General features: G+C 35.1%; 1 protein-coding gene across 1 annotated transcript in view; it reads left to right on the top strand.

Moving 5' to 3' along the window:
- Positions 1–22,993, top strand: part of ABCA12 (ATP binding cassette subfamily A member 12) — a 344,530-nt gene that overhangs the window by 289,427 nt on the left and 32,110 nt on the right. Inside the window, exons 43-49 of the mRNA XM_034433493.3 lie at positions 6,499–6,614; positions 9,784–9,943; positions 10,472–10,740; positions 15,783–15,999; positions 16,593–16,702; positions 17,457–17,601; positions 19,322–19,456. Of these exons, the coding sequence (XP_034289384.2) occupies positions 6,499–6,614; positions 9,784–9,943; positions 10,472–10,740; positions 15,783–15,999; positions 16,593–16,702; positions 17,457–17,601; positions 19,322–19,456 (1,152 nt within the window). The remainder of the gene's footprint in view (positions 1–6,498; positions 6,615–9,783; positions 9,944–10,471; positions 10,741–15,782; positions 16,000–16,592; positions 16,703–17,456; positions 17,602–19,321; positions 19,457–22,993) is intronic.

Raw genomic sequence — 22,993 nt, 5'->3', positions numbered from 1 at the left:
TTAGAATGTACTGCCTAAGTGCTAAGTGCTATTGCTATATTAAAAATGCAGGAGTCACTTACTTATTCTGACTCATAAAACTCCATGCTATATTCTGACTCATAAAACTCCATGCTATAATTAAAATTTAGGACTTCTAACCTAGGAACACCTAGGAGGCAGTTTATTTCAGGAAATCAAATTCTTAGAATTCAAAGAAAGAAGGTTGTAAAACGTGTCACACACAAAATATTCTTAGTAGTTTAGCTATTTCATTATTTTGATTGATTCTATTCCATCTTGTATATGTGGTGATTTATAAATATTTTCAAATAAATATCAACATAAATTCTAGGGTTGCCAGATGTCCACTATTTGAGCGGACAGTCCACTTTTTTCACATTATGTTCACTATTTTTTTTCACAAAATAGTGGACATTTTTTTTATTCAAAAGCTTTATGATGAAATGGTACGTAATGTAAAGCTGTACAGTCTAAGAGAATAAGGATAGGAGAATCGCGTTTTGTCTTTTTTTTCATAAGTTAGAATGAGACAAAGATCGAATATCCATTGAACTCGATTCTCCAAAAAAATTAATGATGAGATTAAAATAAAAATATATTATAAAATTATGTACAGTTCACATTTTTAAAATGTATTGTAGCTTGTGTCGACTGACCTAAAATGGCTTCGAGTGATGAGAGTGATAGCGGTGAGATTTCGAATTCTTTAAAACAAAAGAGAGGAGTGTGCAAATACACCAAAGACTGGGAAGCTACTTTTACATGGATTACCAACAACGAAACTGACAGAACAAATACAACGGCCTACTGTAAATTGTGTCAGAAATCGTTCACAATTGAATATAATGGTATAAAAGCTGTCACACAGCATGCAAGCACAAAAAATCATTTAGATAAGGAGAAAATAGCTTCCAGCAACAAGCGAATCAATTTGTTTTTCATTGTTAAAGACTCCTCTTTCAGTGAGAAAGTGACTGTAGCTCAAATGGCTGAAACTTACCATGGGATCAAACACTATATTTCTTTCCTGGCTCAAGATTGCGGTATTAAGTTAATGAAGCAAATTTTTGATGATTCAGAAATTGTAAAAAAGATGTCTTGTGGAAGAACCAAATCATCAGCTATTGTCAATGAGGTTTTGTATCCTTTTTCTATTGAGTTGATTCTCAATGATCTTAAAACTGGAATTCCATTTTCTCTCTCCACTGACGCATCAAACAAGGGAAATCGCGACTTCCTATCTGGCTTCCGTCGCCGCCAGACGGTCCTCCGTGACCGCCAGCCCCATTGCCTGTTAAGAGCCGCCTTTACATCTGAAAGGTGGCTTGAAAAACTCCATTTCCTGATGGAAATGTGAGTCAGAGCAGGCGAGGGTAGGTAGAGCCCTCTGCGAAGTCCCCAGAGTTTTTTTTTTGCTCTTGGGGACGAGCAGAGCGGGGCTCCCTATTTTCCCTCGCCGATGCTCCGGGCTTCGGGAGGACTCTGCTTTTTTTTGCAGAGCTAGGTGCCGGGACTGGATCAATTAATAAAATAACAGATGGATTAATAGAAGAGAGCGAGATTTGTACCTGGGACCCTAATCACAAGTATTTTTAATGATTTTACAAGTGTTTCTATTTGAACGGAAAAAATAAGTTTAAAATGGCGACTGCTGAGGCTTGAGAAGAAAGCCGAAAGTGAAAGTCCTTCCGTAATAAGCTACACAGTAGTGAAATATACAGTGCCGGCTAGACTAGAAGGAAAATATCCATTTTAAGTTTCTTTTTTCTTGGAGATCTGTATTTGATCTTGTTTGGGGAAAAGTTTTCTTTTTAAAAAAAGAGCTTTTTTGTCTGGTAGGATGGTGTTAAAGTTAATGAAGCCTGACAGACAAGCAGTGGGGGGGGGGGTGCTCCCCCATCCACAATTATATGAACAAGCTCTGAGCCTACAGACTTTGCAGAATGGTTTTAATTTAAAAGAATTTCTTCAGGAGGAAATGGCAAAATATCATGAGACTGTGAACCAGAAATTTGAAAAATTAAGGCAGGAAATTAAAGAAATGATACAACTAAAGTATGATAATCTGCAACGAAAGATTGTAACAGTGACTAATGCTTTTTCAGAAGTTGTTATAAAGATGGATACAAATATCAAATTATTAGAGTCTAAAATGGAGGAAGTTGATGATAAGATTTATAATTTGGACAATAAAATACAAAGAATTGAAAATGATTTGATAAATATTCAAGACAATAGTTTAGAAGTAAAGTCTAAAAAGGAAGCTGGTCACGAGACTTACAATGCAGAAGATATAAAGCAAGAGATTGAAAGAGAAGTTGTAATGATGCAATACAGGCTCACAGAATTTGCAGTCAGAATGAGAGGGTTACAGGAAAATAACAGAGATGATCTAAGAAAAATATCTGCTCAAGTTCTGGCTGGGATTTTAAAGGTTCATCCTGAGGAGGTATCTTGTAAAATTGACAAGGCCTATAGAGTAAATTCTTGGATTGCAAAGCAAAGGCAACTGCCTAGAGATGTGGTGATTTATTTCACAGATAAAGAAATAAGAAATGATATTGTGCAAAAATCCTTTAATTCTACTCCACAACTGTATGGGAGAAAAATCTGGATATATAAAGAATTGCCGCCTAAGATGTTAAAAGATAGAAAGAAATTTGGACTTTTGGTGACTGAGCTAAAAAAACAAAATATTTTATTCAGGTGGGATGTTCCAGTGGGTATAATATTGAGATATCAAGGAGAAATATATCAGTTAAATACTGTTGAAAAAGCGGAAGAATTTTACTACAAGGTCCTTAAAAAGCAAAATCAACAAGAGATAGAAATTCAAGAAAAGCAGAAGGAGATGGAAGTAATGAAGAAACAACAAGTTACAGAGGTCTCTACAGATGAGCCGCTTTTGGATTCTCTTTCAGAGGTCTCAGCTGGACTATTTAATACAAGAGAGGCAGTTCCGGATTCTAATGTAACGACTTATCAAGTCACAAACCAGCATGGACATCAATCAGTTGATATACAATTTATAGAACCAGAAAGATTTAAGCCACAAAAGCAAAACCAACAAGATCAAGTTATAGATCAGCGTGAAAACCAAATAGTCGATATACAATTTACAGAAAGGAATTCAGGATGGAGATCCAACCCACAAAAAGTCAAGAAAAGAAGAAGCAGGTCTCACAAAAACAAAAACTTTTAAACTAAACAGCAGTGTAATGCCAGTTATTTAAGAGATGATTGAATATATGAAAAGATAATTGGCAAAGTATTGGTTTATTTTATCTTGAGGAGAGTGACAGACCTCTGCAGTGCTGTACTTTTGGGATGTGAAAAGGGCCTTAAATTGATTGGATTGGAACTATCTTTTTTTTTCCGGATTCTTTGATAAATATATTACGTTTATGCTGAGTTACAAGGCAAGAGAGTTATGGGATTGGGGCACGCAGAAGATCTGGTTGTTACCCTATTACGGTGGTTGGAATTAATAATTTGGATAAAAGACACCTCTACAGATACTATATGGAATACAAATATAAAGTCACTCGGGTGGTTGTTGTTTTTTTTTTTTAATATGAAGATATTTGCTATTGATGGGAGCAGATGGTAATTGAAGATACCGAACATACTGTTGGAATTAGGATGTGATGTTACCCTAACATGGGTGATGGAGTTTATAATCCAGCTGAAAGACATTACAGAAGATATTATATGGATTACAAGCCTAAAGTCTTTTTAAGAGGATTTTATTTACATAAGGGAATATTTTTTAGGGGAGTGGGCAGAAGAATAAAGATATTAAGATTTATTAAGTATGGTAGTCTTGTAGGAAAGTGGGTGGAGACAGGTTAGTTTATTGATTGTTTAGTTTAAGAAAAGGGATATTATGTTTAGATATGAATATATGTAAAAGATTTGAGTTAAGAGATATAACGATGAGGGTGAAGGAAATGGATAGACTATGAACTGAATAAATGTTAAATTAGGATTTATTATATAGTTTTATAGCGGAAGGTTGTTTTGAAATGTTAGATTAATATACATAAAAGATTTGATTTATTATTATGCTAAATTAGGAGTTATTATATAATGTTATAGTAGAATGTCATTTTGAAATGTATAGTATAAGGGGGATATGATAATTTTATTAGAAATAAAGGGTCAGTATATGGGGATGGAGTAGGGGGATGGTAAAGTATTATATAATCTGTTATGAATTTGGGTTTTATTATGAAGAAGTCACAGGGGGAGAGGAGGGGGAGGGGGGTTAGGGAGGAGGGAGGAAAAGGGGGAAAAATTTGTATTTGAAAAACTTTTTCAATAAAAAAAAACAAGGGAAATCGCAAAATGTATCCCATTGTTGCACAATATTTTACTTGTGAAGAAGGATTGTGTGAAAATTTTAGACTTTTATGAGGATTCTTTCGAAGATTCTACATCAATAAAAAATCAGCTGTGTCGAGTTCTTAGTGATAATGAATTGGAAATAAATAATGTTTCAGCTTACTCAGCAGATAATGCATCGGTCAATTATGGAGTGAACAAATCTGTTTACCAAAAATTATTGCTGGAAAATGACAATATTGTAGCTGCTCATTGCAATAATCACATTTTACACAACAGCGCAAAAAATGCATTAAAGCAGTTATCTTTTGATATCGAAAATGTAGTGCTGAAGGTTTTTGCCGAATTTTCGAATTCTGCGAAGAAACGAGAAGAGTTGAAATCATTTTTTGAGTTTTGCGAGTCAGAATTCCATGAAGTTTTGCGCCATGTTCCAACACGTTGGTTAAGTTTGTTTAAAGCGGTCGAAAGACTTCTTTTAAACTGGATACCTCTAAAATCGTATTTTATTTCTCTTGGATCTGATGAGTGCCCTAAGGTTATCTGGAACCTTATTTCGGATCAGGAAAATGAACTCGCAAAGGACGATGAACCAACAATTTCAGAATTGTATTTATATTTCACACACTTCTTCATGTCAATAATGCAAGACACCCTACTGAAGCTGGAAAGCAAGAAAATTCTTGCATGTGATCTTCACATTATCATGTGTAAGCTGCGTGATTCTTTGCAAAAACAATACGATGAGCAGGTTTTTGGAATGAAAGTTTTATTTGCCTTACATAAAAAACATTTGCCTGAGAATGCCGTGGAAAAGTTCAAGAAAGAAGCCATCAACGTGTATCAAAGAGCCATTGCGTACCTAGAAAAGTGGTATAATTTCACTGATTCAGTATATGGGACGCTAAGTTGTTTCAATCTAATTGATCGCAATAATCCTCCAACTTTAGAAGAAATGACAAACATCTGGTTATTATCACCATGCGAGAAGAACTTCCACCCAACACTCTCTTCGATGAAATTTCTGCCTTAGAAGAAGCTTATGTTCATCTGCAGGGCAATTCATCCCTTGATAAGTGGACGTACTTTTTCAAGAAAGAGCCAGCTCCGAGTTTACTGAAACTGTTCCAGTATTGTGCATCAATTCCGGTATCAAATGCAAACGTTGAACGAATTTTCAGTGTCATGGGAAATTTGTGGACTGACGAATGTAACCGACTGCTTGTACCATCAGTTCGAAGTAAACTTTGTATATTTTTTAATATTTCTCAACGTTGTACTGAAATTAAAGAATTATTCCTTAAACACAAAGAATTGATCAAAGCTGCGCAGTCAAATAAAAAATACACACGACAACAAAGTAAAATGTAATTTAATATTTTACATATTATTATAATATATTTGATGTTTTGAATTTTAAGTAAAGTTTTGAAGTGATTATTTTAATACGTGTTAAAATGTTTGTAAGAAAATATATAATTTAATTGTATTTTTTTTTTTACTACTTAACCCCCCCGTCCCCCCGCTTGTCCACTATTTTTTGGAAGCAGTCCTGGCAACCCTAATAAATCCAAAGGCTTTACAGACTTTAGCTTTTCACAATGTCATTATTTTTAAATGTAAACTTAATTGTTTATAATAATCTTCTCACACCTTTTCTCTCTTCCTGTTATTGCTACCATTTCACATCTAACTGACTTACAGCTCTACAATTTAAAATGTACTTTATATTATTATGCTTTTTTCTAGACTGGACATGTAAAAATAATTAATAACAAAATACTTGGAAGAGCTGACACACCAATAATGTATGAGTAATTAAAAAAACATTTGAGAAGGGACTATGGTTTATGTTAATTAATATATATTTTTTTCTGGTTGGCAGATTTTTGTATTATTTCAAAATAAGTTCAACTAGCAGTCACAAATAGCCTTCATCCTTCTGAAATACACTACTTCTTTCAAATTGCTTTGAGCTATGTTAGAAATGTTTGTCTCCAGATTAAAGCTTTCTATAGCCATTTCTTTTTAGGACCTCTGTAAATAATGCTTGCTTCCTTTGTTAGCAATTTTTCCATAGTTAGAAGAAAATCCAGTTTAAGCTTAGTATTTGGTCTCTGTTAATCAGTTGTATTTATGAATATTCTACAGGTTTATTTTCTGGTGCCTGTTATACTCTCAGTGGGCGTTATTTCAGCTTTTCAGATACCAGCTTTCTTCAATGACAATAACCTGTTGGCTGTATTCCTGCTTCTTCTTTTATTTGGGTAAGGATTTGGATAGCTTGATTAAATTTGAATGGAATCTCCAATTATAGTTTTGAACAGAGCTATTTAAATTACTTATTTTGAAAAGTAATTTTAAAAAGTCAGTTTTTTAAGTAACTAGTCATAAACAAAGCATAAAAGAGGGTATATAAAAATAAATCAACCAACTCTAGAAATAAGGTATGTACATTAAAAAGAAGCCAATCTACCTAATGGGTTTCATAAATACTTAATGATATAGGATTATGAAAGAGCACAAAAAATGAAAAGCTGTATTACAAGACAAAACTTGATAAAATATGGAAGTCTATGAAAAAAATAAATTCAACAATCTCACCACTAGCACTTCTTTAAATGCTTTTCATGTCAAGAGATAACTATATAGGAAAAGTATAATTACATATGGAGATATGATCAATTTACACCTCATAAATAGATTAAATACAGCAACAACTACTTCAAAAGGCCAGAACATACAATAGTTGATGTACCAACAACTATTGCTAGAAGAATAAAAACTGACCTCAGAAATAATGGAGGGCCTCTAAGAAAAATGTCAGGATTTGAAATGCTTGTACAGAATCAAGATGGTATACTAAGGCACCCATATACACTGTTGCTCTGATATAACATAGAAATAGAACAAATAAAAAGTTTCATGATAAAATGGATGCAAAACTAAAAAATAATTAAAAATTACAAACTATGAAATTGCTAGGCAAAATGTGGCCACATTAGGCTCTGAGAAGTAAATTTTGTTCTCATGTTGATCTGCATTTTCTTTTTATTTTCTTTATTTTCTTTTTAATTTTGAGGTAGAAAGTTATAATTAATGGAGTGTTTTTCTTGCTTTTCTTTTTTTTCTTCATGTGTGCCTATTCTAGCTATTAACATTCTTTATCTACCTAAATGCATGACTATACCTAGCAAGGAAACAGTACCTGGATGAGCTTCATGGATTTCAAAACACTCAGTAGTGTACGGCAGCACCCAAAAAAGCTAATACAATCCTTGGTTGTATAAATACAGGCATAGAATCAAAATCATGTGAAGTATTAATATCGCTTTATAAATCCTTAGTAAGACCACACCTGGAATACTGTGTCCATTTTTGGTCACCATGTTACAAAAAAGATGTTGAGACTTTGGAGAAAGTGCAAAGACAAGCAACTAAGATGATTAAGGACCTGGAGACAAAAACATATGAGGAACAGTTGCAGGATTTGGGTATGGCTAGTCTAGAGAAAAGAAGGACTAGGAGTGATATGATAGCAGTATTCCAGTATTTGAGGGGCTGCTACAATGGCAGAACAAGAAATAATGAATGGAAACTAATCAAGGAGAGAGACAACCTGGAATTAAGGAGAAACTTCCTAACAGTGAGAACAATTAACCTGTGGAACAGCTTGCCTTCAGAAGTTGTAGGTGCTTCATTGCTGGAGGTTTTTAAGATAAGACTGACAGCCACCTATCTGAAGTGGTATAGTGTCTCTTGCTTGAATGGTGGGGGGGGGAGGGAGTGTTGGACTAGAAGACTTCCAAGGTCCCTTCCAGCTCTATTCTGATTGATTCAGAACTGGGTATTACTGGATGGGAGATCACTGAGAAATATAACAGCTGAAAGCTAAACTATTGAAAAAATATGCTGACAAACCTTGTTAATGGTGAGATCATCCGTGGTTTTGGGGTGAAGTGTCATCTGTACGCTGATGATACATCTCCACCCCAGACCACCCCAACGATGCCCTTGATGTGATGTCTCGCTGCCTGGAGGCCATGCGGGTCTGGATGGGGAGGAACAGGCTCAGACTCAACTCTTCCAAGACCGAGTGGCTGTGGCTTTTGGCGTCCTGATATAGTCAGCAGGTGCCATCACTGACTATTGGGGGTGAATCTTTGCCCCCCACAGAGGGGGCTCGCAATCTGGGTGTCCTCCTGGACGCACGGCTGTTTTTAGAAGAGCATATGACGGCCGTGGCCAGGGGGGCCTTTTATCAGGTTCGCCTGATTCGCCAGTTGCAGCCCTTTCTGGACCGGGACGCCTTGCGGACGGTCACTCATGCCCTTGTCACCTCCCGGCTGGACTATTGTAATGCTCTCTACATGGGGCTCCCCTTGAAGAGCACTCGGAGGCTCCAACTGGTCCAGAATGCGGCCGCGCGGGTGGTTATGGGCGCAACTCGTTGTGCCCATGTGACACCCCTCCTGCGCGAGCTGCACTGGCTCCCAGTGGTCTTCCGAGTGCGATTCAAGGTGTTGGTCACCACCTTTAAAGTGCTCCATGGCATAGGACCCGGGTACCTTCGAGACCGACTTCTGCCACCAATAGCCTCCCACCGGCCAGTTCGCTCTCACAGAGAGGGTCTCCTCAGGGTGCCATTGGCCAAGTTATGTCGGCTGGCGACACCCAGGGGGAGGGCCTTCTCTGTGGGAGCCCCAGCCCTGTGGAATGAACTGCCCCCGGAAATGCATAAGATCTCTGACCTCCGGGTATTTCGCTGTGCACTCAAGACCCTGTTGTTCCGCCAGGCTGGGCTATCAACATAATAATTTTAAATTGGGTGTTTTAATTTCTGGGGTTTTAAATTGAGCCGAATTATTTAATAATTTTAAATTATTTTAATTGATGTTTGTTTTGTGCTTTTAATAAGCTGTACACCGCCCTGAGTCCTTCGGGAGAAGGGCGGTATAGAAATAAAATTATTTATTTATTTATTTAATATTGTGGTCAAGAAAAAGTATAGGAATACCAAAGAAGTCACAAGTTGTTGACCTCAGCTTAAAGGAAAAATAGAGAGAAGCAAATGTTTTGTTTTTGTCTTGAATAATAAGTATATATTGCCTTGCATGCTTATCTGAGTAGGAAGGGGTAGGAAGGCACAAATATATGAATAAAATAATAAATTATGGTTGTCAGAATTAATGTAGATCCTTGGCAATTAAATTAGATCCAAAATAAAATTATTTATTTTTTCTAACTACATTAAAATTCATGACATCAGGAAACAATTTATAAATCTTAAAATATTGTCAAGATGAATAAAACAGACCCCTTTTATTTCTAGCTGTACAGAATAGTTCACAGACAAATTGGACTAGAAGTCAATTAAGTATTTTGCTATTCTGGATTGCTCGCTTTATTCTGCTTGTGATTTTTAATGATCTGCAGATATTCAACATTTTCATGGATGTACTTACTGGCTGGAATCTTCAAGGAAACTGGGATGGCCTTTATTGTTTATGTCTGTATCAATTTATTCTTTGGCGTCAACACAATCATCACCCATTCAGTTGTTTTTTTACTTTCCCAAGAAAAAGCTACTGATAAGGTAATAAGCTTGAAAACATGTAATTGGCACAACTTTTTCATTAATGTTCCAGATTTTATAAAATAGGATAGAATACCAATAGTAATATCCAGAGGACAGAAACAATTATGTGGCTTGATAATGATTTGCACAAAAAGGATTTTAGATAAATATAGCTTCATATATGAATATGTATCACAATGTGATATGCAGTAAAGATAAATTATATTTGAAGTAGTATCAAGAAAAATAAAGTTTTAAAATCCAAGGAGCCAAAAGTTCTATCTTGGTCAGATTCCTGCTCAAATATGTGTTTTGTTTCAATCTTTAAGAAACATTCAGACTAAATGGAACTGACAGAGATGACCAGGTATACCCCATATGTGGCTTGCTAATGATTTGCACGAAAAGGATAAATGTAGCATCACATACAAATATGAGTCAGCAATGTGCTATAACACAATCTGTTATAAAGGTGTTTTTTTTAAATGATAAGGTAATTTTGTAACTACAAAAGTACAATGACGAAATAATTTTTATTTCTTTCAGGACCTGCATGATCTTGCTGAAACATTGAGACATATTTTCCTGATATTCCCACAATTCTGTTTTGGTTATGGGTTAATCGAATTATCTCAGTATCATGCCCTAATGGGTTTTTTGAAAGCCTATGGAGTGGTTTACCCTGATAAAACATTTGAATTGGACAGGACAACATCCAAACTGCTTGGGATGTTCATTCAAGGAACTCTGTTTTTTACAGTCCGCCTCTTGCTTGATGATAGAACAATTCAGAAAATATGGCATAAAATATTACAGTAAGTAACCATAAATATATGTGGAAATTCCAAAATTGCAAATAAAATGAGGGATTGATAAAAAGTAAGTTGCAGAATATAAACTTGCTGTAATTTATTGCTTTAACAGGCTTTTATAAAATGCTTTGTTAAATTAAACTGGTTAGGTTTATTATTAAATTAAGATTATGTAGTAACAGGAACTGTCAAGTATATGTTGGTCTATTTTGCAGGGGTTATAATCTCTCTTTTTTGCATCAAATAAATGTGATTAAGGAGTTGCTTTATTACAGTGCCAAAATGCCAGAAAGAACAGGGAAATTAATCAGCTCTTGATCTACAAAGCAGTTTAAGCAAATAGTTGTTGTATTTGGTTTAATCTCATCTAGGCTTCAGATTAGAATAATCCTCATATCTATTCAGTCTAAGCATAGGCCCTACCAAGTTTCAGCAATAGATGGAAGCATCTGATTTCTTTCACTTCAACTAATTTCTTTCACTTGATACTATAAATGGTCAGATTATTAGGATGGAAAATTATAGGCCATAGGCTAAATGATCTTAGATCACACCTTCAGCTGAAGTTAAACAAAATGTAGCAATATGTTTGTTTCTTTGCTTGTACCTCACCTTTATTATTTTTACAAATAACTGAAGGGGGCAAATAAATTCAACACACCTTCCTCCTCCTCATTTTCCTCACAGTAACAATCCTGAGAGGTGGGTAGGGCTGCAAGAAAGTGACTGGCCTAATATCACCCTGCTGGCTTTCATGGCTAAGGCAGAACTTGAATTCAATTCTCCCGCTTTCTAGCCTGGTGCCTTAATCATTTGACCAAACTGGCTCTCATAATTTTCAAAAGAGAAGCATGGGTTTCCCACTTAAATCCACAGAATTATTTTGATTGAACTGTGTCTATAATTGCAATAGTCTTTTTGTCTTCTATTTACATGTGTCCAATTCTATGAGACTGCCTGGACAAGTCCCTGCAATTTTCTTGGCAAGATTATTTTCAGACATGGTTTGCCCTTGTTTCCTTCCTAGGATTAGGAGAAAGTGATACGGGGTCACCCAACTAACTTTGTGCTTAGGGTAGGATTAGAACTCTCACGGTGTCCTGGTTTCTACATGATACTTTAACTGCTACACCAAACTGCCTCTCAATTGAGATACTTCCTAGAATACTTAATAATAAAATACATAATATTTATGGAGTATAAGCTTTCTAACAGATAGGAAGCAGCAGGTGAAGCTAGGTAAATCATGTCGAATACCTGTTCAATTAGCATAGCTGTCTCCCAGGGCTGTGTGCTTTCTCTTTTGTCTCTGTACCAAAGACTGCATCTCAAAGGTATGGTGACCAGAAGTCCCGCTTTTGGCGGGACAGTCCCGATTTTTAGCAATTTGTCCTGCGTCCCGCAGCATTTTAAAAAAGTCCCGATTTTTGGAAAGAATGCAGGACAAGCTAGGGAACGGCGGGAGAACGGGAAGGGAATATATGGTTTTCACTCACCCTCACCCTCTGTCTCTGTTGGATCGCTGGTCCCCGTTCGCTTACCCCACCCACTCCCAATCTATTGCTGAGTCCCAGCTGATGGCTAGAGGGAAAAAAACTATTTAAATTCTTGCTGCGGGGCTTCAAAGGGCCGCCCTACAGCTGATCAGTGTTAAAAGAAAACAAAAGAGTAGACTGGTGCCTGCAAAAATAGAAAAAACAGCCCCTTTCAGCTTCAGCATAGGTTAATTACCATAAGTTGATTGGATCAGCCTCCCGATTCTCAGCTGATTTGCTCTCAGCTGTTTTGCTCAGGGCTCTGTAGCTGCAAAGAGAGCTGGAGCAGTTTTTTTCCCCCCTAGCTATGCTGAAAAAGCGAAACTGAAAATAAAGCAGGGTCTTTGCTGCAACGTGACAAAATGAGGCAGAGAGAGATTTCTTTTTCTTTTTCCTCACCAAAAAAAGGTAGGTGCAAAACTGCAAACAATGGGAAATTTAGGGCAAAAGAGGAGGTTCAAGATTTTAAAACACAAAAGAAAAAAAGCTCTATTTAACTAGGAAATTGTAATAATTGAGATACTCCTAATTGTATATTGTGTTGAAAGCAGAAATGGTTAAGTTGTAGTTTGGAGGAATATATGGAGGAAATTATTTGGTTTATTATTATTGGTAAATATAATTAATTAATTTGTAAGAAATTGGATTGCATGGAAATAATTGGAATATTCATGTTCATATTGATTAATATACAAAAAAGATAGTTATATAACTAATTGATTTATATTAAAATGTTGAATTTGTATTAAACAACTGTATTACATAATTACATAATTAACCAATGTGAGGATGGATATAAGAATAGATGACAATGGGAAGGGGTATAATATAGAATAGAAGGAAAAAATTGAATTTGATTAAGATTAGAGATGAGGATGAAGGGTAATATTGGTTTTTTAAAAAAATAGATGAGGAATAAATATGGCAAAAAGGAAATATAGAAATTGTAAATTTAATTGAAATGACTAAACACTGTTTAAATTTGTGAACCGGCTAAATACTCTGTTCAAAGAAAATACATTGTATGTTTGTATGTGTGTTTCTAATTATTGCTATTTATTCATATTTGTTCTCTTTTATTCTTTAAAGTTTAACAATTCATTCTTTATCTTTTTTTAAAAAAATTTGATTTATATGCCGCCCTTCTCCGGAGACTCAGGGCGGCTTACAATGTGCTCAGCAATAGCCTTCATCCTTTTGTATATTTATACAAAGTCAGCTTATTGCCCCCACAACTGGGTCCTCAATTTACCTACCTTAGAAAGGATGGAAGGCTGAGTCAACCTTGAGCCTTGGCGAGATTCGAACCTGCAGTAATTGTAGGCAGCTGGTCTTAATAACCAGCTTAATAACAGGGTGCCTTAGACCACTGTACTACCAAGGCTCTTAATATCTTTATATTTGTTTGGGGTTGGTTTTCTTCCCTTTCATCTTTTTTATTGTACAGCAATCTTTCTCCTCAAACCTACCACCTCTCTCTTTTCTTTCCTTCTTACTTTCTCTTCCTCCCCTCTTCTTCTCCTCCCTACTTCCTCTTCCTTTCTCCTTCTCCTCCTCTTTTCCTCCCTCTCTTACCCTCACTCCTACTCTAAGTTCCCTTCCCTTCCTTCATCCCTCTCTATTGCTGTATCCTTTTATGCATGTGGACTACTCAGAGGGCTGAAAAAGTTATTTTTGACTGGTCCTCGCACTTTTGACCAGTCCTCGAACTTACGACTGTCCTCACATTTTACGTTTTTGCCCTATCTTGTCACCATGGTGAAGAGAAGCAGTTGTGAAATGAGTGACACGGTTGTTAAGAATGCTACAATGGGCATAAATGATGACCAGTCATAAGTGCGAAGACCGGTCAAAAGTGCGAGGACCTGTCAGAAATCACTTTTTTCAGCCCTCTGGGTAGTCCTTTTGTACTCAGAGGGCTGAAAAAGTTATTTTTGACTGGTCCTCGCACTTTTGACCAGTCCTCGAATTTACGACTGTCCTCACATTTTATGTTTTTTGCCCTATCTTATCACCATGGTGAAGAGAAGCAGTTGTGAAATGAGTGACATGGTTGTTAAGAATGCTGCACGGGCATAAATGTGAAGATGGTCATAAGTGTGAGGACCAGTCAAAAGTGTGAGGACCTGTCAGAAATTCCTTTTTTCAGCCCTCTGAGTAGTCCCTGTAGTATACACATAGCCATGGCCACCTGGTCACATGACCAGCTAGCCACGCCCACCCAGTCACATGACCTCCAAGCCACGCCCACAAAATAAGCCACGCCCACAGAACCGCTAGTAAAAAATTTTTAGAAAACACCCCCCCCCCGGTCAATGGTGTCCCTCTTTACCAATGTTAAAATCTGGTCACCTTACTCAAAGGATCCCTCTGTTAAAGTACTGAAATTTGCAGATGATACAATAATCATTGGTCTCATTTGAGATGGTGATGAATCTGCATAGAGACAGGAGGTTGAACAACTGGCCCTGTGGTACAGCCAGAACAATTAGAGACCTTCAGGTTTCTGGATTCTATAATCTCCCAGGAGTTGAAATGGAGACCTAACATTAGAACCGTCATTAAAAAGGAATGTTTTTTCTGTGCTGATTCAGATTGCTCAAGGAGCTGCTGATACAGTTCCTCAGAGGAATGATAGAGTCTGTATTCTGTACTTTCTATAAGTTTTTGGTTTGGTACAGCAACTAAACAAGACAGGTACAGACTTCAACAGATAGTTAGGACTGCATAAAAAACAATTGCAACCAGCTTGCTTTCCAAGTTCCATTGTATACTTCACGAGCCAGAAAGAGGGCTGAGAAAATATCTACAGACCCCTCACATCTTGGACATAAACTGTTTCAACTTCTCCCTTCAGGACGTCGCTACAGGGCATTGCATGCGAAAACAACTAGACACAAAGATAGTTGTTTCCCCCATTGTCATCACTCTGCTAAACATATAATTCCCACAGCACTGTCTTATGCCTAAGGATAACTAAGCATGTAGTAGGACTGTATTACTATTATCCTTCTCATCTTTCCTATTATCTACTCCTATTGGTATCTTATGACTATCATTTTGTTGGTTGTACCTTATATTTATGATTGTATCTTATGATGCATGCTTTATCGCTTTGTGGCTTCTATCTATTCTGAGAGTTTATGCAAACACCAGAGATAAATTCCTTGTGTGTCCAATCACCCTTGGCCAATAAAAAATATTCTATTCTATTCTATTCTATTCTATTCTATTCTATTCTATTCTATTCTATTCTATTCTATTCTATTCTATTCTATTCTATTCCATTCCATTCCATTCCATTCCATTCCATTCCATTCCTTTCCATTTCCATTTCCATTTCCATTTCCATTTCCATTTCCATTTCCATTTCCATTCTGTATATTGATTGGTAATAAATAATTTAATTTTTAAAAAGCTTCTGCAAAAAACTCATATCAACAAAATATTTCATAAAACAACATTTAAAAATAAGGTGATACTAATATACTTGATTTTAATTTTTGGTAGATTCTTATTTAATAAACTGCATGGTAAGTCTCCACTCTACCTTGAAGGCATTGTTGAGGAGGAAGACAAGGATGTCCGAGCAGAAAGAGAGCGAGTGACACTGGGCTTGTCAGACTGTGATGTGTTGCAGCTCCAAAATCTTTCCAAAATCTACCATCTTCCCTACCGAAGGATTGTAGCAGTAAGAAATGTCAACATTGGAATCCCGGCAGGAGAGGTAAGTCATTAAACCAAAAGTACAAAATGAAAATTATGAGAAGTAAACACTCTTATTATGTGTATAGCTAGTCACAAAAAATTGTGCACAGCTTAAGAGGCATCTTCAGGCATTCACCTGGACATATCAGGCATACACCACCTGCTCATTTCTCTCTTTGCCCTTCTTAGGTTCAGCAGTAGCAAAAATATATAAACATAACCATTTAAATAATATTTTGCACATGTTTCATGTGAATCAAAATCTGCTGCATAAGGCATATATCTTACTCTGTATCAGGGAGGTTGATCCTGCACAGAACTCAATCATTTCAGAGATTAGATGGGAGGACTGCAAAAAAGATGAAGCATTCATCTGAATGTTTCTGCTGCCCACTCCTTTGAAACTGATATTTTACTAGTTATTTAAATTATGAATGCATATAAACATGCTGTTTTCTATATCTCTTGGGCTTTCTATTTTGTTTGTTTTAAACATCTTTTATTAAAATTGCAAATATTATGGATAATATGAAAGAATATTTGTTTTTCAAATCTATTGTAAGTCAAGGAAACTACAAATACCTTAAAAATAATGTGATCTTTTTCCTCCAGTGCTTTGGCTTGCTTGGTGTGAATGGTGCTGGGAAAACCACCATTTTTAAAATGCTGACAGGTGACATTGGTCCAACTGATGGAAGGCTACTGATGCAAGATGAAACTGGGTATGGAGGATGGATTTATTCTCCACAATGAAAGTGGAGCAACTTAGCTGAGAAAATAAATCTGATATGGAACAAAATAATTTATGTTAAAAAGAAATCCAAATAGAATTTTTCAATACTTTAGTGATACTAATTTCTGTAATGCATTTTTATCCGTAGTATAGAGATTGAGGCCATGTGAAGCTTAAATCAAAGTTTTGTTAAATTATAGCATTTCAGAGTAATTCATTCAACAATATTGTTTTTAATAAATTCACAAGAACTGCAAATCACAGTTACCTGTCTCCCACCTCATCTGAATAATTATGTGAGAAATGCTAAGCCACAAGTGACTTCCCTAGTGTTCTTATGCCACTCTTGAAAATGAGGCCTTAAAACGGAAATGCAAAATGGACATCAAAATGTGGCCTTGGACCATGCCCCAATAAAACCCAGTAAGAAGACTGGCATTTTACATACAGACTGGATGTGTTAAATGATTAAAATGATGAAACTCATGCAATAAATTGACTGAAGCCAACATAAAATCATGCTTTGTAAGTCTGTCAATAGAAGATTATCCATAAATGTGGCTTTATCCAAATGCAATCTCAGATGTATAGAACAATGAGACAGCAATGTCAGGGACTAGGTTTCTCTTTCTATATGTTTATAGAGATATTTGTACAAGTGTTTCACATGGCTTCCTTCTATGTTAACTTTTAAGCACTTTTAAGAATCTTTCCAGACTTAACAAAGAATTTTTGCAACTCAGATCCTTGAGTGAAATTGATGATGCACACCGTTCACAATTTGGATACTGTCCTCAAGAAGATGCTCTAGATGATTTGTTGACTGTTGAAGAACATATGTATTACTATGCACGATTACATGGCATCCCAGAGGAAGATATTAAAGGGGTATGTAAAATTAAGATTAAATAGAAATATCAGAGGTTTTCTGGAAAACTACCAACACATATTTTGGATTGAAAGCCCTCTGACTACTTAGTGCAACTTCTCAATGGGTTCAATTTGTCTCTTTCTTTGTTTTGATTTTTGGGGTTTGTCTAGGCTGAATTTTCAAGAACATATCAGATTTCAGGTGTATTTCAAATGCTAGTCTGCATTTGGAAGCTGGTTTGATGGAAAAAGAGGCCAGAATTTGGCTGTTTATATTTAATATTTGATTATCATTTTTTTCCAAAGGACCTGTTCCCATCATGATTTTTTCCCACCATCTTCATTTTTCATGGAAATGATCAGCGTTGACAAAATTAACATTAGGGCTCTCTTCACCACTTGTAACTTATTCTAGACTATGTAATTTATTCTAGACTATGTGAAAATCAAATCCTTCTTAAGCAGCAAATAATATACCTAGTGTGCCCTATGCTATAGCTCACTTCATCAGATAGCCACTCTATCCATCAGTTTACCAAACTCCTTCTGATTTCTGATAGACTAACACTACTCTTCTACTAAACCACAGGAAGGAATTGTTCCATTTAATTTGGCATTAATCAAAGACGAATCAATCAAAGTGTTTCTTAAAGTTTTTTTTTTCTTTCAGGACCCCTTCCCACTTTTATAATTATGGAGAAATCCAAAAGAGCTTTTGTTTACATGGTTTATACACATTTATAGAATATTTAAAGAATCATGTAAAAAAATACTAAATCCATTAAATATTAGTATAAATAAAACCCATATTTTTACCAAAAAATGAGAAAAGTGACATAGTTTTGGCAAATACTATCAATATGCTCAAATAATTTTGATTTCACAGATTTTCAGGTTTATTTTATTTATTTATTTAATTTGATTTGTATGCCGCCCTATCTCCATAGGACTCAGGGCGGCTCACAACAATTAAGAAATACAATCTCAATCCAAATAAAAACATATTAAAAATACATATTAAACGCATATTAAAACACATTAAAAATAATCAAAACCCCATCAGTCCAGGCTGGGCAATTTAAACAACCATGTTTTTAGTTCACGGCGGAAAGTGCGAAGGTCAGGGGCCAACCAGAGCCCCAGGGGGAGTTGATTCCAAAGGGTAGGTACGCCCACAAAGAAAGCTCTACCTCTGGGGGTTGCCAGCCAACATTGTCTAGCCGACGGCGCCCTGAGTAGGCCCTCCCTATGAGAACACACCGGGCGATGGGAAGCTGTTGCTGGTTGCAGATGGTCCAACAGATATCCTGGGCCTAAGCCATGTAGGGCTTTATAGGTCATCACCAGGTTCCTAGAACCATGCTTTAAAAAATACTGACTCAGGATATTATGTTCAGTTCTAGGTATCACATTTTACAAAGGATTTAGAGTTCAAGTGGCACAGGAACAGATCTGCAAAAATATAGCCTTACAAAACAAAATTAGCAGGAGAGTCTTGTGCACACAACTATAACTTCTTTTCTAACTCCAAAATGCTTGCTATAGATTTATTATCTATGCTTCATTTTAATATGTTTGCTTAAAACTGCTGGTAAATTAATGCTGAACAGGAAGTTTAAAAATTGTTAATTATAAAACTGTCAAAATAATATTTCTTCCTAAAATTCAGATACTAATTACATTGTCATGCCATAATTGTTGAAGAATGATAATTTTTCTGAATCTCTTTTCCCCACAGATTGTATTTCACCTTCTTTATCGACTTAATCTCATGCTTTACCGATGTAGAATTGCCTCTATGTGCAGCTATGGCACCAACAGAAAGTTATCGACTGCTCTAGCCCTTCTGGGGAAACCATCAGTTTTACTATTGGTATGAAATACAAACTTTATTTTGTAGGGTATTATTATGATTTTCCATATTCTGTCTCATAGTCTTGTAAAGTAATAGCTACAACAAGATGAGAGAAAACTATTTTGTTTTTGTTTTTTTTAAAGTTTTTATTTTTAGTTCTCATAAAACATATATAAATGTACAATCTCTTTAACCATTCTTATCACACATATTATCTTTTGGTTTCCATATTGGTTCATTCTTCATCCTAAAACTTAAAAATACATTCGGAGTTGCTCTTCTACCATTCCATACAGGTGTGGGTTCTACTCACTTTTACTACCAGTTTGCAACTGGGCCGCGCACCACATATGATAATATGATCCCGGCGACTGATGACATTTCCAACATTTAGCTGATTTGTCTTTACGCATTTTTGCTAACCTTTCTGGTGGCATATGCCATCTATAAAACATTTTATATAACTTTTCTTTATATACTGTTGCCATTGTTAATTTATAATTCCTTTCCCATAGTTGTTGCCATTTCTCTAATTCAATCGTATAGCCAAAAATTTTTGCCCATGCTATCATTGTTTCTTTTACTTCTTCATCTTCTAATCTAATTTGCAGTAGATAATTATATAATTTCTTAATCATTTTTTCATCTGTTCCCATCAATATCTCATCCAATTCTGATTTTCCCATATTAAAATCATACTGTTTAAGATCTTTTTCATATCCTGATTGTATTTGCAATCGCGTATACCAATCTGTCTCAATCCCTTGCTTTTCCAACTCTTGTTTTTGTTTTAGTTCTCTCCTTTCTGTTAAAATATCTTTATATCTAATAATATTTTTCATATTAATAATATTTGGATGTATCAAAGCTTCCATTGTCAAAAGCCACATTGATATTTCCATGTAATATTTTTCTTTCACTCTCTCCCACACTATTAATAAACCATTTCTTACACAATGTCTCTGGAAGTATCCATGTATCCTGTTTTTCCTATACCATAAGCGTGCCAATCTAGTTGCAAATCATGTCCCTCCAAAAGTCAATAGTCTTGTATTTCTCAATAAGATCCATTCTTTAATCCACGTTACCACTGCCACTTGGTAATACAGTTCCCAATTTGGAAGTCCAAACCCGCCTCTAAATCTTGTAATATTTTTATATTAATTCTTGCTTTTTTCCCTTGCCATATATATTTCCATATTGTCCTATTCAAATTCTCAAAGTACTTTTCCTCAATCTTTATTGGTATCATTTGGAAGAGAAATAAGATTCTTGGTAATATGTTCATCTTAATTAATGCTATCCTTCCCATTAATGATAATTGCAAATTTCTCCATTTCTCCAAGTCTTATTCAATTTGATTTCTCAATTTATAGTAACTATCTTCTTTGATGGTTACACATCTTGATGTTACCTGAATGCCCAAATATTTCACTTTCTTCACTATTTGAATGTTTAGTTTCTCCATTATTTCCTTTTTTCTTTTGTTTTTCTATCATATTTTTAACTAAAATTTTTGTCTTATCTTTATTAATTTTCAGTCCCGCTACTGCTCCATATTCCTTTATTTGTTCCAGTGACTTTGGGCTTGTTTCTATAGGATCTTTCATAATAAACACTAAATCATCTGCAAATGCTTGCAATTTATTTTATTTTTTAAAAAAATTCATTCTTTTTATTTCTTTATCTTGTCTTACCCTTCTGTTTAAAATCTCTAATGTCAATATAAATAATAATGGAGATAACAGACATCCTTGTCTGGTTCCTTTTTTAATATCCACTTTTTCTGTCATTTCGCCATTTACAATTACCTTTGCCGATTGTCCTTTGTATATAGTTTTGACCATATTTATAAACCTATCCCCAAAGTCCATCATTTGCAATTGTGTTATCATAAATTGTCAATTCACATTGTCAAACACTTTCTGTGCATCCAAAAATAACAATGCCATTTGCTTCTCTGGATGCGCTTCATAGTATTCCAATGTATTCAATATAATTCGCATATTGTCTCTAATCTGCCTTTTAGGTAAAAAACCCATTCTGATCTGTGTGTATAATTTCATTTAGCATTCTCTTCAGTTTTTCAGCCATGATTGATGCAAAAATTTTGTAATCCGCATATAATAGGGAAATTGGTCTATAATTCTTTATTTCTTGAAGATCTGATTCTTCTTTTGGTATAAGAGTTATGTATGCCTCCACCCACAAGTCCAGGATCTTAGCTTCTAGTAATAAATTATTAAATACGTGCAACATTACATTACTTAATACATCTTGCAACATTTTGCATAACTCTGCTGGTAATCCATTCGGTCCTGGTGTTTTACCATTCATTTGTCTCTTAATTCCATCATTGATATTCTTTCTTCAAATAACTTTTTAAATTTTTCTGGAATCTTGGGTATTCCAGCTTTTTCTAGATATTGTACTATCTTTCCCTCTGCAACTGTCTCTTGTTGGTATAGTCATTTGTAATATTTCTCAATTACTTTTTTCTTTTCCTCATTTTGGTAGCATATATTCCCATCTTGATCTACTAGTTGGTTTATTAACTTCTTTTTTTACTCTTTTTTCATTTTATATGCCAACCATCATCCTGGTTTATTTGCATTTTCAAAAAAGTTTTGCTTTGTTGATTTTATTTTATTCACCAAATCTTCATTTTCCATTAAATTCATTTTATGTTTTTGCAAGTCCATCAAATTCTTAATCTTTTTATCATGTGGATTTTTCTGTAGTTCCATCTCTAACTTCTTATACTCTTCCTCCAGTTTCTTTTCTGTTTGTCTATTCTGTTTGTTCTGTTTTCCTAAATAAGTCATTGTCAGTCCTCTAATATACACTTTGCTAGTATCCCACACATTTTGTAATGACGTATCCTCTTTTATTTTCTTTAAAGAAATAGGCCAATTCTTTTTCCATATACTGCTGAAAATTCTTTTCATTTAATAGTTTTTGATTCAATGTCCATCTTATTCTTTTCATGTCATTATTATTGGGTTGTGGTCTACCCATGTACTTTGTTTCTATATCAATCTTGTGTATTTTAGATATTAATTCTGTTGACATCCACATCATATCTATTCTTGACCACGACATGTGTCTTTTTGAGTAAAATGTGTACTGCTTTCCTTTCGGATATCTTCTTCTCCAAGCATCCTGCAAGCTCAATTGATCTGTCATTGTAAAAAATGCTCTAGGAAGTCTTTCTTAACTTCTTATTCATTTTTGTGGATTTGTGATGCAATTCATTATTTACAATCACATTAAAATCTCCTATTATACATATATCTTCATCTTCATCTTCTATTATGTTTCTATGTAATTTCGCATAAAATTCTTCTTGATTTTCATTTGGAGCATATATTGCTACTAACAATATTTTTTTATGGTTCATTACTATTTCTACCATTAATACTCTTCCTTCCTCATCCTCAAAAATTTGTTTGGATTGAATTGTCCTTTTAATATATAGTGCTACTCCTCTTTTACTCTGACAAGCAAGTGTTGTATATAATGTCCCCAATTTAATCTGCTCCAAAAACTTATTAT

The sequence above is a fragment of the Pantherophis guttatus genome, chromosome 1 (genome assembly GCF_059756535.1).
Source record: "Pantherophis guttatus breed Tessera chromosome 1, ASM5975653v1, whole genome shotgun sequence".
In the NCBI taxonomy this organism is placed as follows: Eukaryota; Metazoa; Chordata; class Lepidosauria; order Squamata; family Colubridae; genus Pantherophis; species Pantherophis guttatus.
Note: the sequence above shows the minus strand (reverse complement) of the source record. Positions and strands in the feature narration are given on the sequence as shown.